Source organism: Coenobita brevimanus, chromosome 40 (genome assembly GCF_032717465.1).
Source record: "Coenobita brevimanus isolate Jiangsu-jjx chromosome 40, ASM3271746v2, whole genome shotgun sequence".
Lineage (NCBI taxonomy): Eukaryota > Metazoa > Arthropoda > Malacostraca > Decapoda > Coenobitidae > Coenobita > Coenobita brevimanus.
The window spans coordinates 7,239,044-7,254,585 of record NC_136993.1 but is presented as its reverse complement, the minus strand read 5'-3'; the positions used below and the strand labels follow the sequence as shown (position 1 = coordinate 7,254,585).

Here is a 15,542-nt window from a genome sequence, read left to right as displayed (position 1 = left end):
AAAAGGCTTTCGACTCAGTGGAGTACATAGCAATTATAAGTTCATTGCGAGAACACGGAGTGGATGAGAACATTGTAAAAATGCTCGAAAACATATATAAAGAAGGAACTGCTACAGTTTAATTACATAAGGACTCAGAGAAAATTAAGAATGAGAAGGGCGTGCGTCAGGGAGATACAATTTCACCAAAGTTATTTACAGCATGCCTAGAAAGTATTTTCAGATGGCTAGACTGGGAAAACAAAGGAGTGACCATAGATGGAGAAAAGGTAAACCATTTAAGATTTGGAGATGACATTGTCCTAATCTCAGAAACAGCAGAGACATTGCAAGAAATGTTAAATGACCTGAACAGAGAAAGTCTCACAGTAGGACTAAAGATGAACCGGAGTAAAACTAATGTTTAATCCTCAAACACCAAAGAGCGTCATCAGAATACGTGGAGAAATTCTTGAAGAAGTTGAAGAGTACAGCTACATCGGACAAGTACTAAAATTAACGAAAGATAATGATAGCGAAATGAAAAGACGCATTATAATTGGATGGAAAGCTTTCGGTAAACAAAGGGACATTATGAAAAGTAGCTTGCCAGTTTGTATGAAATGAAAAGTATATAATGAATGTATAATTCCAGCTATGAAGTATGGTTGTGAGACCTGTAAACTGACAAAATCGATGGAAAATAAACTAATTCGTTCTCAGAGAGCAATGGAAAGGTTAATGTTGGGAATATCTTTAAGAGACAGGAAAAGGTCAACTTGGGTGCGAGAGCAGACTAAAGTCAAAGATATTAGAGAAGTTATAAAAGAACAGAAATGGAGGTGGGCAGGCCACGTAGCAAGAATAAGGGATAATCGATGGAGCAAGAGGTTGACTGATTGGACAGCAAGAGACTAAGCGTAGCAAAAAACGCCAGACAGGAGGTGGAAAGATGAGATAGAGAAATTTGCGGGGAAAACGTGGGAAAGATTGGCTTAGTCAAGGAATTCGTGGAGAAGGTTGGGGGAGGCCTTTGTTCAGCAGTGGACTTGTAATGGCTGATGATGATGATGATGATATATAATAGTATATTAAGTTAACAAAGCTTCAGTTTAATATTCTGATGAAACATATTTTTGGATTTATAAGTTTGCTGTCTTTAACTCCTTTACTCGATGACGTCTTTTTTTTTTTTTCTCCTGTGAACACAGGTATAACCAGATTCAGTATGTGTCCAAGACTTTGTCGCTCACTGAGTCAGTGTACCTTTTTAAAGGATGAGGTCAAGCAAGTTGCAAATGCAGAGTTTTATCAGCGTGACTTCACTCAGTGATGGCCACACCAGCAGCGTGTCTGATGTCTATCTGAGGAGTGTTTTTAAAGACAAAGGGCACCTTTTGTCATGCGTTGCAGTGGATGATAAAGGTGATGAGGGTGCGTATATCTGAAGTAGCTTTTGTCTGGCTGGAGTTAATGAATGCTACCTCAGCGATTTTCTTCAGTTGGGGAAAGACTTTCCGAAAAATGGGGGTTAGAAAACGTCTCAAATTATATGAAAATCGTCTGAAAGTAGCAAAAATAAACTTGCTGTTTGCGAGACTGAAGCTTATTTTACAACCTATGGGAATGAATAGCCAAACATAAAGGTTAATGACTGAATAAAGAGGGTCCCATCCACTTGCAGGAGATTTATTTGACATACTAATTAATTTATTTGACATTTATTAAATATTTGACATACTTATAATTTAATGAACATATTATATTTTGAGCATCATGTTAGTCCTAATGGAGAAGGTAACACATTGCAGACTGTGTGTGTTGAACTTGTAAGTAATAATATTATGCTGTAGGTATTAATTACCATATTATTGTCTAGTCACTTCACCCAGAGAACGTCTTTTTTTTTTCTTCTTCCTTTTCTTGTTTGATTTCTTCTAGCACCAAATAACTTTATCAAACTTAGGACTATGATAGTGGTGGTAGATACACACATGTTATATCTCATCATTTTTAGTTAGCTCTTTCACACAGCTGACTTTATTATATTTCCCATTTCATTTTCATTTCTCTCTTTTTTTTTTTGTCTTTTCTTTTCTTTTTTTTTTTTTTTGTTACCACCAGACGATTATTTCAACTTAGGAAGAATAAATATTAGCGCTGGAGGTGATGTAAGATTATATCCAGTCTCTGCGAGAAGGGCATTCTATCCAAAACTTAACCCTTTCAGACCAGTGACTCGATTCTCATTACCTATAGGGTAAGCACACCCACACCCACACCCACACACACACACACACCCAAACACACACACACACACACACACACACATATATATATATATATATATATATATAGATATATTTATATATATATATATATATATTTGTGTGTGTGTGTGTGTGTGTGTGTGTGTGTGTGTGTGTGTGCGTTTGTTTGTTTGTTTCGTACTCTATATTTAAGTTTAGGAGAAATTTGTCGAACTGTAGGGGAGATAGCTTTCCTAATGAATGTCGAATAAAAACACTCGCAGGTAGTAAGAAAAAAAATGTGTCTAAGCTAGTAGTAGTAGTAGTAGTAGTAGTAGTAGTAGTAGTAGTAGTAGTAGTAGTAGTAGTAGTAGTGGTGGTGGTGGTAGTTGCAGTTGTAGCAGTGATGGTGGTAGCAGAAGCAGAAGAACAAAAACATGAACGTCATCGAATACAAGACATTAACTCTTTTAGCCCAACGGCAAAGTTTACAGTATAAACCTGTTAGATCAAGACTATTTAACTGAGCTCATGGGAGACTTTCGAACTTGAAGGGTAAATATACTCTTAACCCCTTCACTACAATAGGCTCTTCCTAGCGGGATAACTGCCTCGCGTTAAGTCTAGGAAAACACGCAAACACACACAAAAAAGGTCATCATGAGTCTTATTACAAGTGGCTTATGAAGATTTTGCAACACTTTCTCCTAGGTGATTTTCTCCGCACATTTCATTATAGTATCCCCTTGTACTTTAATAACGTAATTTGAGTTGATATCAAGACTTTATAAATAACATACAAGAGAATATTGGAACGTATTGGGCGTAATAAATCGGTAAGATAAAGGAGCTATGAAACCCACAATGAAACCAACAATACAGGACTAGATGGCTTGATATATATATATATATATATATATATATAAAGCTAAGCAATGGAATCCTTGGGTTGAGAGTTGGCAGTCAGCAGCTCCATCAAGAAGGCAATGCCAGCGATGACGTGACCACAAAGCAGCACCAAAAGCATTCCCTGTAACACAACAAAGTTACAACATAAAATATTGGTTTATGACACGAATTCTAATTGGCACTGGAGGTTTATCAGCAATTTTTTCGTGGTGGTTTATGCGGTATATTGCCCCTTTATACTCAGTTATCCTTGTTTTAGCTTATCGACTGAATTTACTTCAGTCACTTACAGAAGGATGAAAAAGGTGCTAGACGAAGTAAACCGCTATGGAAGAAGCATCGCGAAATCCCCGGAGTAATTAATATACAACGCTCATACATTCAGAACTTAATCCCCTCCAGTCCGGTGGCTTATTTTTTTAGTTTACTTTTGGTACTTTCAAGTTACTTTATTTAAACTTGGAGAAGCTTCGTGAATTGCAATGGTTTAGAAATATTCTTTATACATGTCTTTGCAATTAGATACCTTCCCAATGTTAAGTAATTGTAGTCTGGTGATAGGAATAGTAACAACTAGTAAACGGAAATTGCCATTAGCAATAATTTCAGTAACTAGCCACATGACACGGTCATCCACATTTTTCTTCAGTTCGATTACAGGGGCAGATTTATTACCCAATACCCATCGCGTGACTGGGTGATTGCAATGGGCTTCAAATAGTGTTCCATAAAAAAAATATGCACATTTTGAACTTTGATCTTGGGTCATACTTGGTAGTCATGCATAGCATATGAAGTTCTGTGAGAGTACCAAGTTTGGTGATCGTAACTTTATATATATATATATATATATATATATATATATATATATATATATATATATATATATATATATAAAGTTACGATCACCAAACTTGGTACTCTCACAGAACTTCATATGCTATGCATGACTACCAAGTATGACCCAAGGTCAAAGTTCAAAATGTGCATATTTTTTTATGGAACACTATGTGAAGCCCATTGCAATCATCCAGTCACGCGATGGGGTATTGAGTAATATATCTGCCCCTGTAATCGAACTGAAGAAAAATGTGGATGACCGTGTCATGTGGCTAGTTATATATATATATATATATATATATATATATATATATATATATATATATATATATATATATATATATATATATATATATCATCAGCAGCCGTTGAGGTCCACTGCAGGACCGGCCTATCCCTACCGAAACAGGGACGATACAGCCAGTGTATCTCTAGCCAGTGGCTTAGGCTGTCTGGTAGAGACTGTATGTAGGGTGAGAAATGCTTGTGAGTGTGATTGTAGTGGCTTTGCATGTGTGTGTAGTATGTGAACCAAGTGTAATCGGCCCGCCTTAAGCCGATTGGGTTCAAGCATACTAGTATGCGACACTGGTTCAACCACAGCACCCCCTTGTGTCCGCCAAAGTAGCAAGTGGCTTGGTGAATGCTCCCAAAGTTTTTACAACTCTGGCGTGAGGCGAACCCACGCTCACTAGCGTGTGAAACGCACAGTCTACCATATATATATATATATATATATATATATATATATATATATATATATATATATATATATATATATATATATATATATATATATATATATATATATATATATATATATTTGCACTTAATGACCCAAAACTACATTCCATTGACCCCTGGATGATCTCAGAAACTACTGGCCCAAAGGGGCCCGTGGTCATTTCAGATCTGCTCTCCGACCACTGTCTCTAAAAAACTTCATGTCTGTACCTTTAACGCTTTGTGAGAATCCGCGAATAGACTATTTTTTTTTTTTTTTTTTTTTTTTAGGTTCTTGGCTGTAACTGGAAAACCAGTACTGGGAACTGGATGATACTGGGTCACGTGAAGCCGACAGCTGGGAGACATAGATGGCCAAGTATGATGGCTGTAGCACTGTAAATGAGCGAATATGAGCAATTTACTAAGTAATAAGTAATAATATTGCCAAGAACAATGTAACTCACCACTGGTGTGGTGAGTTTTAATAATAATAATAATAATAATAATAATAATAATAAGCGGGGCTGCAAGTGGTTAGCAATAGAAGCTATTAATCAAAAATTTATTTTCCTGAAAATATCCAGGAAATTTTAAGTATATATATATATATATATATATATATATATATATATATATATATATATATATATATATATATATATATATTGGGTCATAGTTCTCTTAACTGTTAACCATTCGCCTGGCAATCTACCTGACATGCCATTTCCTCAACAATACTTGTTCAGCTATCCTGAAAAAAACTAAACACACAGCCCACTTTAACTCCTAGTATTGCGAGTGAAAAACAAAAATAAAATCTCACATATAGAAATGATGGAAGAAACGGTAAGACTGCAGCTTAATTTTATTTGACAAAACATATAAGGAAATGACGGTACTGTCACTGGCTAATATCAAGTCAGGTTCTCTTTGTTTTCATTCCATAAAATTAAGCAGCGTCAGGGTGACGATACATGTTATGCTAAGCTGAGAAATGAGCGGCCTGACACGACAGGACCAGACCGCGATAGTTTTCAGAGGCTAATAACGTTTCTACAATGTGAAATAGAGAAGAGATTCTTTCAGCATGTAGTAGATACATTCAATATTATTTTGTTTTTAGATATACATTTATTCATGAGACCAAAGAAACTCCTTGGAATCCCAGCTTTTGAAGAGGCTTTACCGAGGGCTTCAGTTGACATGCTTCATTATGAAATCGTTCTAAAGCACTATGAAAGTGACACATGGCAGGTATGAGTTGTCTTTCGAGCGCACGCGCGCGTTCGTGTGTGTGTGTGTGTGTGTGTGTGTGTGTGTGTGTGTGTGTGTGTGTGAGAGAGAGAGAGAGAGAGAGAGAGAGAGAGAGAGAGAGAGAGAAAGTAAATATTTTTGCTCGGTTATTCTTCTGCTATTGTCCAGCTGCCTCACCAAAAATGTTGGAAATTTACACCATAATGAAAATGATAGGCGCAGGTACAGTCGCCAAACTTTCCACCTGGGCCACTTAGCCGCGAGAGGTGGGTAACGGATGCTGGCAACAGTGTATCTGTTTGTTCGTGTGTACATGCTCGACGAAAGTTCGAGTCATCAACTCTCTTCGTCCGTCGTGAAGCTCCGTCAGAGTCAGAGGTCATCCTATAAATTGCTGGGTACGGAGTTGGGTGGGGAGAAAAATGTCTCAGGAGTAAGGCGGCTCTCCCATCGGCTCAGCCAGTTGCATGAAACTGGTCGCACGGAAAATTGTTGTGTGCTACAGGTCGCGCTGACCAAGGTGAAATAAATACGACTATATTAATTTTATAATAAGGTAATATATATAAGGTGATATAAATATATTCTATTATATATATTATACTAAACTCATTTGGCCTTGGTCCGTGCAACCCGTGGCAGGCAACAATTCCATGCCACCGGTTCCAGGCAACTGGTCGAGCCGGTGGGAGAGCTGTTTAAGGGGGGAGCTTGGCATAGTGAAGGCCAGGGCAGGCGCCGGACGAGGGGGGGGAGAGGTTACGTTATTCATACCGCCAGTGATAATAATTGCCGAACTATGGTCAGACTCAAATATGAAGTCCGTTTGGGTGGGGCCCGCATGGGGATTTCCCTCTCTACAGCTCTGCCAAACCTCCTCACTCTCTCTCTCTTTCTTAGTTGATAGAGAAAGTTTTTATATATTTATAAGTTTTATTTCTATATTGTTTCGACCTTTTTTCCACACCACCACTGAGGTAAAAGTCTTGGCGCATTTTTTTTATAGAGGTTTCCCCAGTAGACATAAGTCCTCTCTCTGACCTTTCTTCTAAAAAATACTTGTTCACATTGTAAATAAGTTCTTTCTCCCGACTGTGGAGCACACGAGAGCGAGTCGGAGTAGCTGCCATCGTGGGTGGGGATCAGGGAGGAAGTGACCGGTCACCTGTAGTCTGAGGTGGGTGTCCTTGACCTCTGGCAACGTCGGAAAGCGACGTTGTCACGTGGTGTGGAATTTATACAAATCATTGCTATTATCCTAAAAAGCGACACATTCATAGCACTATATAGCCTTATTTAATATATTTAATAAGTACAGAATATTTAATATACAATTTCAAATAGTAAATAGCTGACATATGACAGAGAGAGAGAAAGATAGGTACTGGGGTTGATGCGGCAGAGCTGTAGAGAGGGAAATCCCCTCTCGGGGCCCCACCCAAACGGACTTCATATTTGAGTCTGACCATAGTTTTTGAGATCCATTAGCATTGTACTATTTGCATTCATAACAATACTTAACATTTTATTTTCTATGTTGTTTTTACATTATTACCATAACATGTTAATGCACTATATTCTGGAATCGCCCCAAGCCTTTCTCTCTCTCCCCCCCCCCTCTCTCCTTATATCAGTAATTCCATTTCATAGGGTTATCACTTGATACCATTATCAGTATAGGTCGAAGAGGAATGCATTTACCTAACATCTACGTCCAGTTACAAGTAAGATTACCTGCCACTTTCACATTATGAATGACACTGGCCAATAAACATTAGGATGATGTTCTGACACTGTTAACGGTTGCTTATTTCCTCGTTGGTATTACTTCAAGTAAGTGTTTTTATATGTTCTGTGGTGCACCACGAAGAGGTAGGAGTTTAAAATACTGTCACCTCAACAGTCAAAGAGTTATTGCATATGTTGTCGAATGTGGCTATTATATGCAGCTATGATAATGACTTACCGTAAAGTATTTCATATGACTGGGGTCATTACAGCACACTTTTATAATCCATTCATCTAAAGAATGATTAACGCTTTTCAAGGAAAATTGATCGTGAGCGGTGCCGCTTATGTGTGAGGTCACACATTTACGCGCTCAAAGGTTATTCACCGAACAACATTATCTCACATTTTATAGCAAAATGAAGACACCACCTCTGCATTACAGTATGCTAAAGTTTCCAGTCATTTTAAGCACAATTGCTATTGATTCATGAATTGCAGGGACATACTACAATTGTCTGTGATATTATTTATGTGACTGGTAAATGCAACATAACGTTTATCAATATGTACTATATGTAAAGATGCGGTCTTTTAGATTATTTTAATTATTTTCGATACTAGCATTACCCAAGACTTTCAAGAAGTTCCTTTGATATTCTGTCGGCTAAAAATCGTCGAATGAATATTGGGATGAACTCTGACTGGGGTTCACTACGGACGAAGAGAGTTAATGATTCGAACCTTCGTCGAACATGTACACACGAACAAACAGACACACTGTTGCCAACACCCGTTCCCCACCTCTCGTGGCTGGGTGGCCCAGGTGGAAAGTTTGGCGACTGTACAAATGCTCGTTCGCTCGTCACGTGCTCACAAAGCCCCTTTGCTGGTATTTCATTGCGTAAGGCGCCATTGCAAAATATAACCATTCACTTCGATAAGGTTTTGGTATTTAACTGCTGCTATATCTGTACGATATCTTTTAGCGTTAGATTAGACTTTTCAGTTTGGCGAGGTCAGCTGCGGCCAAAGTAAATGTCCAAGAAAATCTAGTGGTGATACGATAAAAATGGGAACTGGGCCATCGAACTGAAGAGAAGAGGACTGAACTTGAAGTAAAAACAATTCGTTATGGATTACTGTAAGTGGCGTAGCAATATATATATATATATATATATATATATATATATATATATATATATATATATATATATATATATCGTCGGCACACAAGTGACGATTGCCAAGGAAAACTGGTTTAGTATTAGCTTCTAGTTTTTTTTTTTTTAAGTTTGTTCGATAATGGGGTGAAATTGTACAAATCAAAATAATTATGTAAGTCACAGATAGTTGCTGGGTGGCAGAAAAAAAAAAGAAAAAGAAAAAAAAAAAGGTCTCTTACCCAAAAGCTGGCCAAAGACAGCGTTGTATTTACTAACACTTTCTTTGGTGGGTTGCTGCACTGAGTTGAATTGGGTACGTTCCTCTCCCAGTAAGTGAAGAGCCCAAACTCAACTAGCCCACTCACTCTGTGGAAGAAAGTTTTAGCCATAGCTCTAATGAAATCTAATAAGGTGGTGAGGGTTCAAAGTATGTTTATGATAACTGAAGATTCAATAAAAATAAATTGTAAAAAATCACAAGTACATTATTCATTAGTAACAAGTTCCAGTACCCCATCGTTAGCTAAACCAGTAAAGTGCTCATGTTCAAATGATAAACATAAAGCAATATGGCAGTGCCGACCAGTGATGCCAAAAACAATCCAATGGGGAGTCTCATTCTGCCTAAACCTTGGACCTGGTAGAAGTCCAGCATTCTACAAAATTTCGTGTTCCAAGGTAAACTATAGCGTTGCCACTTCACCTCCTCGTGGGCCGCTTTTCTACTGGGGTGGGGATGAGCCACTCTGTCTAATTCTTGCTTGGACTGAAGATCTACCACTGTGCAAAATACTGTATTACTTTCCTATGTAAATGTGAAATATGGCCATGAATATTGGAATTATCATGGACCGTCACAGTTGCCGCCCCTATATCAGTAGCCCTCACGACTGCTTCTGCCCCTTACCTTTTATTAAATCCATGACTAAGAGGCTTGGACGTCTGGCTTAGGATTGCAAGGGTATAAGGAAGGAATTTTTCTCTCGACAGATAATAGCTGCACTCGCCTGAAACATTACATTGAGAGAGAGAGAGAGAGAGAGAGAGAGAGAGAGAGAGAGAGAGAGAGAGAGAGAGAGAGAGAGAGAGTTTATAATTATTCAAAATGTACCACTAATAATGCTGAAATGACAAAAATACGATATATGATTCATTCACAGCAATAATCGATTGGTGATATGGGAATTGAAAATACCTGTTTGGTAACAGAGAATTTTTCCACAATATAAGTGTTTCACCTCAACTGGGTATCTATTCAGTCATTACCGAAGTGTAAAAAAGGTTTATTCCCTTCCTCAGTAAATGTTGACACCGCTCACGTTATGCAGAATAGCTTAAATTTTTAGTATTTGTTTTCACTGATTATGTACGTAAATTGTGAATAATTCCAAAAGCCTTGCAGTCATATTGATTTCAGTAGCTTATTCTATGCACCAGGAGAGGAAAAAATCTTTAGTGTTTCATCTATCTCTCTATACTATATACCTAGGCTACTTCCCTCAAGGCAAGAGGGGGTAACCGAGACAGGACACCACACTCCCAATTTACTCATCCACACACACACACACATTTACTGGTATCTTAGCCCCAGTGGGAGAAGGGACAGATCCTCACCACACCACACCACATGAGGGTCAACTGCACACTGCAGTCTGTGACATCAGCAGCATGGCCCGAAAACAGAGCTGGTTTATCCCCGTCAAAATGGACCCATCCTCTTACCCGCACCTTGCCTGATCAGCTGTTCAGACCAAATGTGGAAGCATATCCCCTTGAGGTCGCGTCACCATTCATTCATTCACAGTTTCCATCCAGTCATCGCTATCAAACATAGCCTTCCTTGCTCTACAGACATCCTTCTCACATCTAACGCTCTCTTCACGCTGTTCATCCATCCTATTTGTGGTCTTCCTCTCAGCCTTACACCTCTCACATCAGATCCAATTATCGTTTCCGCCAAACACTCTTCATCCATTATCTCCATATGCCCAAACCATCACAACACTTCTGAACTCGATCAGCCATCTCCCTCAAAACTCCAGTTCTCCTTCGCACTTCATGAAATCTCACTTGATCCATACGTGTCACTCCACACGTACTCCTCAGACACCTACTCTCCATTCCGTTCAAATGCTTCCTCCCTGCTACACCCATAATCCATGTTTCAACCCCATATAATGCAGTCAGTGCCGCTGCACCCTCGTACAGCCTTCTCTTTACATCCATTCTAAGTGAACGATATCTAAGCATTTTTTTTTTCATTCCTCCCAGCACCTTGTCTACTTCATTCATTCTAAACTTCACCTCTACACTTATTCTTCCATCCAGAAAAACATGTCACCGAAATACTTAAAACATTGTACCTCTTCTAGATGAGATGTCAGAGGAGTATGTGTGGAGTGACTCGTATGGATCGAGTGCGAAATGATGAAGTGCGAAGGAGAACTGGAGTTGTTCGGGAGATGGCTGGTAGAGCTGAGCAGAGGGTGTTGCAATGGTTTGGGCATATGGAGAGAATGGATAATGAGCGATTGGTGAAAAAGATAACTAGATCTGATGTGAGAGGTGTAAGGCTGAGAGGAAGACCACGAATAGGATGGATGGACAGTGTGAAGAGAGCGCTGGATGCGAGAGGGATGTCTGTTGAGCAAGGAAGAGTGGCTGTGCGTGACAGAAATAAATGGAGAGAAATTGTGAATGAATAAGTGATGACGCAGCCCTGAGGGGATATTCTCCCGCATTTGGTCTGATCAGCTAGTCAGGTCAGGTGCAGGTAAGGGGATGGGTCTGTTATGATGTGTGGCAGGGGTAAACCAGTTCTGCTGTCGGGCCCTGCTGCGGATGTCACTGGTTGCATTGTGCAGTTGACCCTTGTGCGGTGTGATGCGGTGAGGATCTGTCCGTTCTCCCCTTTGGGATGAGTAAATGGAGAGTGTGTCGTCCTGTCTCGGCTACCTCCCTTTCCTTGGGGGAAGCAGCCTAGGTATATAGATAGATAGACCTCTTCTAGGAACTCACCATTCAAACCTACATTAATCTTCCTACCTGCTACCAACCTTGTACACTTCATCACCTTACTCTTATTGTCATTTACTCTCAATTTCTTCCTTTCATACACCATTCCAAACTCGTCTACCAATTGTCTCCATCTTTCCTGCGAATCAGCCATCAAAGCAATATCATTTGCAAACAGCAGCTGATTCCACTCTCTACCATCAGCATTCACCAGACTCAAACCTCCACCTAACACTCTCACATTTGCCTCCCTTACATCATCCATATAAGTATCAAAGAACCTAGGTGACATCACACATCCCTGTCACAGCCCCACTCACACAGGAAACCAAACACTCACAGTACTTCCAACTCTTACATACGGTCTGCTGTTTACATAAAACTTTTCACTCCTTTTAACAAGCACAAAGCCTCCCTATCAATTCTATCATAAGCTTTCTCTAAGTCCATGAACGCCCAAAACACACCCTTTTTTTCCGCCAAAAACTTTTCACACACCTGTCTCACAAAAAACACGTAATCCACGCATCCCCTCCCTCTCCCAAAGCCAAACTGCTCATCACCAATCGCTCCCTCTATACCCTCTCTCACTGTCTCAGTCAACGCCCTACCATACACCTTACCGACAACACTCAACAGACTTATAACACTAAAACTATTACATTCATACTTATCTCCCATACCTTTACACAACAGAACCCCCCACACAACTGTCCAGTCAATTAGCACCACATCGCTCACAAAAAACACCTTCAGCAATCTTACTAAACACCTAACAATAGTCGCTCCATCACCTTTCAGACAATCCATGGCACACCCATCCATACCTGCAGCTTTCCCTGCTTTCATCTCCTTTACTGCCTACTGCACCTCCTCCATCATGATCATAGAATCATTCAACTCTTCCAACACATTAACTCCTTGCACATTTCCATCTGCGACAATTTCAGCCTCCCTTTCCTCCTCTTCATTGTAAAATCTTTCAAAATACACTGCCCATCTCTTCCTTACTTCAGCCATCTCAGTTAACATCCTTCCATTCCCTGCTTTTACTCGCTTTTTCTTCCCAGACTCTCCCATTCACACCCTCTTTACCTCCTTCCAAAACATTTTCCTACTAAGTCGAAAATTCTCAGTCAACCGCCTACCCCACCTCTTATCTGCTGCCACTTTAGCATCACGCACCAGCCTTCTTGCCTTGTTCCTCTTTTCCTTATACCTCTCATATGACACCTCATCCTTCCTCTGCGCCACACTTCATATGCACGCGTCTTCTCAGCTACAGCCATACTTATTTCCTTGCACCACCATTCACCTCCTTCTTACACCATCACTCACTCGTATCACACCACACACCTCTTCCACATACCTTACCACAGCACTCTTAAACAACTACCATTCCTCATCCACACCGCAATTTTCCTGATCTTTTACTGTGTTCCACTCATCTTTCAACTTGTCCTGATACTCTATGATTTTCTCTCTTTTATCCAACTCACTCACTTTCAAAACCTCCCCACCACACCTAACTCTCCTAGCTCTCACCCAGCTTATACCTACTCTAAACTTTCCCTCCACCAGGTAGTGGTCAGACATACCTCTACCCCCCCCCAAAAAAAAAAAAAAAAAACTCACATCCAACAGTCTTCCTCTTACATTCCTGGACACAGCCACATAGTCCATCAATGCTCTGTCAACAACTCTTCCACTCTCCTGTCTCACCCATGTATACTTATACTCGTACATATCTTCCTTCTGAAACAAGGTATTTCCTCTCGCTCAACACACATTCTTATAATTCTTTCCCCATTATCATTTCTTCCAGACACACCATGCATACCAACTACACCTTCAACTGCTACATATCCTACTGTAGCATTCAGATGGCCTATCATTTACCACATTCACATTTGTTCCAAAACTCTGCAGACACTCATCATCATTCCAGAAAGACTCCCTCTCTCCTTTATCCCTTTCACAACCAGGTCCCTGTGCATTCTCAAATACCCACAATTCACGTCCAAATTTTGCTCTCACCCACATCAGTCTCGATGACACCTCCTTCCATTCAGTCACACACTGCTGCACTTCTGGGGTCAGTAACAAGGCCACTCCTTCTCTCGCTCTTCTTCCATCAACATCTGACATTCTTCCAGCCACACATCCAAACTTAGATTCAGCTTTCCCATTCATCTTTGTTTCACTCAAAGCTAACACATCCAACTTTTTTCTCATATTCTCCCAATCTCTTCCCTTTTAGCTTCAATCATGCTACATTCACACACAATCATAGAGCCAATCTTCAGGGTACTGAGATAACTCAATTCCCCCTCCCGTTCAATGCCATGTCTCAGAGGAGGGGGTTCCTAGTCCCCTCATAGTATCATGAAATACCTCACCACCTAATTGGACAGGTAAACACAGCAACTTTTAGGAAAGATCATAGCAAAGCATGGTCCTTATAATAATATATTGCTTTAAAAAATATTTTCATGACCCATTAGGCATCTTATACACATTTGCAGGTTTCATGATGCAGCATCACCTTGAGATTTGCCTGACTGTCATTTAAGACTATATGATTTTCTGTTCATGGAAATGAAGAGGCAGGAAACCGGAAAAATTTTATATTGTTCAGAGAAATACCTGTGAATGAAAATGCGTTGGCCACAAGATTCATGACAGTGGCATCGGCGTCAATGAGAACATGTGTGCCGGGACGTACTAGGGTGTCCAGACTCTTGGGGAATTGTGACTGAGTGTGAAACTCGAGGCGACCCTTAATCTCTTGTACAGCAACCTCACGGTAAATATCTGAAGTGGTGGACTAAGGAGATAAAAATATGTTAATTCCTACTTCTTCAGTTTTAGAGATTTTTCTTTACAAATTATGAACGATTTTAGTGAAAGCTATATCTAACCCCTCGAGTTCGAAAAAGACTATTAAACTGACTTAAAGGCGCAGATGCTAGGAAGAACAGAATAAGAATTATTAAATCGGATAGAACTGGTTAGTGAAATAAAAAAAATATCTACACAAGCACTGAGTCAGAAGTTAGAAGAAAGAAGCTTGGCGTCATTACTACAGCTGACAATGAACAGAATATGTTTACAAAGGAAAAGAAAGCTATATATTTCGTATGTGCGATGTGTAACCTTCCTGATATGCTTGTCTCGTTATGTTGTTGTTGTTTAATGGGGCTAAATGGCCATCACCCACTTGGTGGAGCATTATGCCAAACAAACCAATGAACAGTAAGACTGTAAGTAGAAAACCAGGGTAGGGGGAAAGACGACTGGTCTAAGGAGCCAAGGGAGCAGGTAGCGTAAAGTAGAATGCTCGAAGGTCGGCAAAGTCGAACGTCCCATCCTTGACAATAAGACTAGAAGGAATGCTCTCACCCAGGTCGTCCACCCTGAGATCAAACAGGGTCTTTATAGCATGATTCCCCAAACTGGCATATTTCCATTCTGTATGGGTATTCATCTCAATACCACAGCCAGCCACCTCAGCCAAGCAGCCCTAGTGGGATATGTTAGACTTTGTTAGGTTAGGGTAGGTTAGATTAATATAGGTAATTATGCCTAGAAAACACATTGAACATATTTTTGAGAAGAACCTACGGTTAGTTTTGAGATGATAGGGCAAGTGTCATTTCTGGCTGAGGGTTCCCAG

At 39.9% G+C, this 15,542-nt stretch overlaps 1 protein-coding gene across 1 annotated transcript in view; it reads right to left on the bottom strand.

Annotated features, from left to right (window-relative positions):
• Window positions 1–3,156: 3,156 nt before the first annotated feature.
• LOC145397270 (glutamate receptor ionotropic, delta-2-like) overlaps window positions 3,157–15,542 on the bottom strand; it is a 69,455-nt gene continuing 57,069 nt past the window's right edge. The window contains exons 10-13 of the mRNA XM_080270468.1: window positions 14,513–14,693; window positions 9,759–9,858; window positions 9,091–9,217; window positions 3,157–3,258 (exon numbers count right to left, since the gene is read on the bottom strand). Of these exons, the coding sequence (XP_080126594.1) occupies window positions 3,157–3,258; window positions 9,091–9,217; window positions 9,759–9,858; window positions 14,513–14,693 (510 nt within the window). The remainder of the gene's footprint in view (window positions 3,259–9,090; window positions 9,218–9,758; window positions 9,859–14,512; window positions 14,694–15,542) is intronic.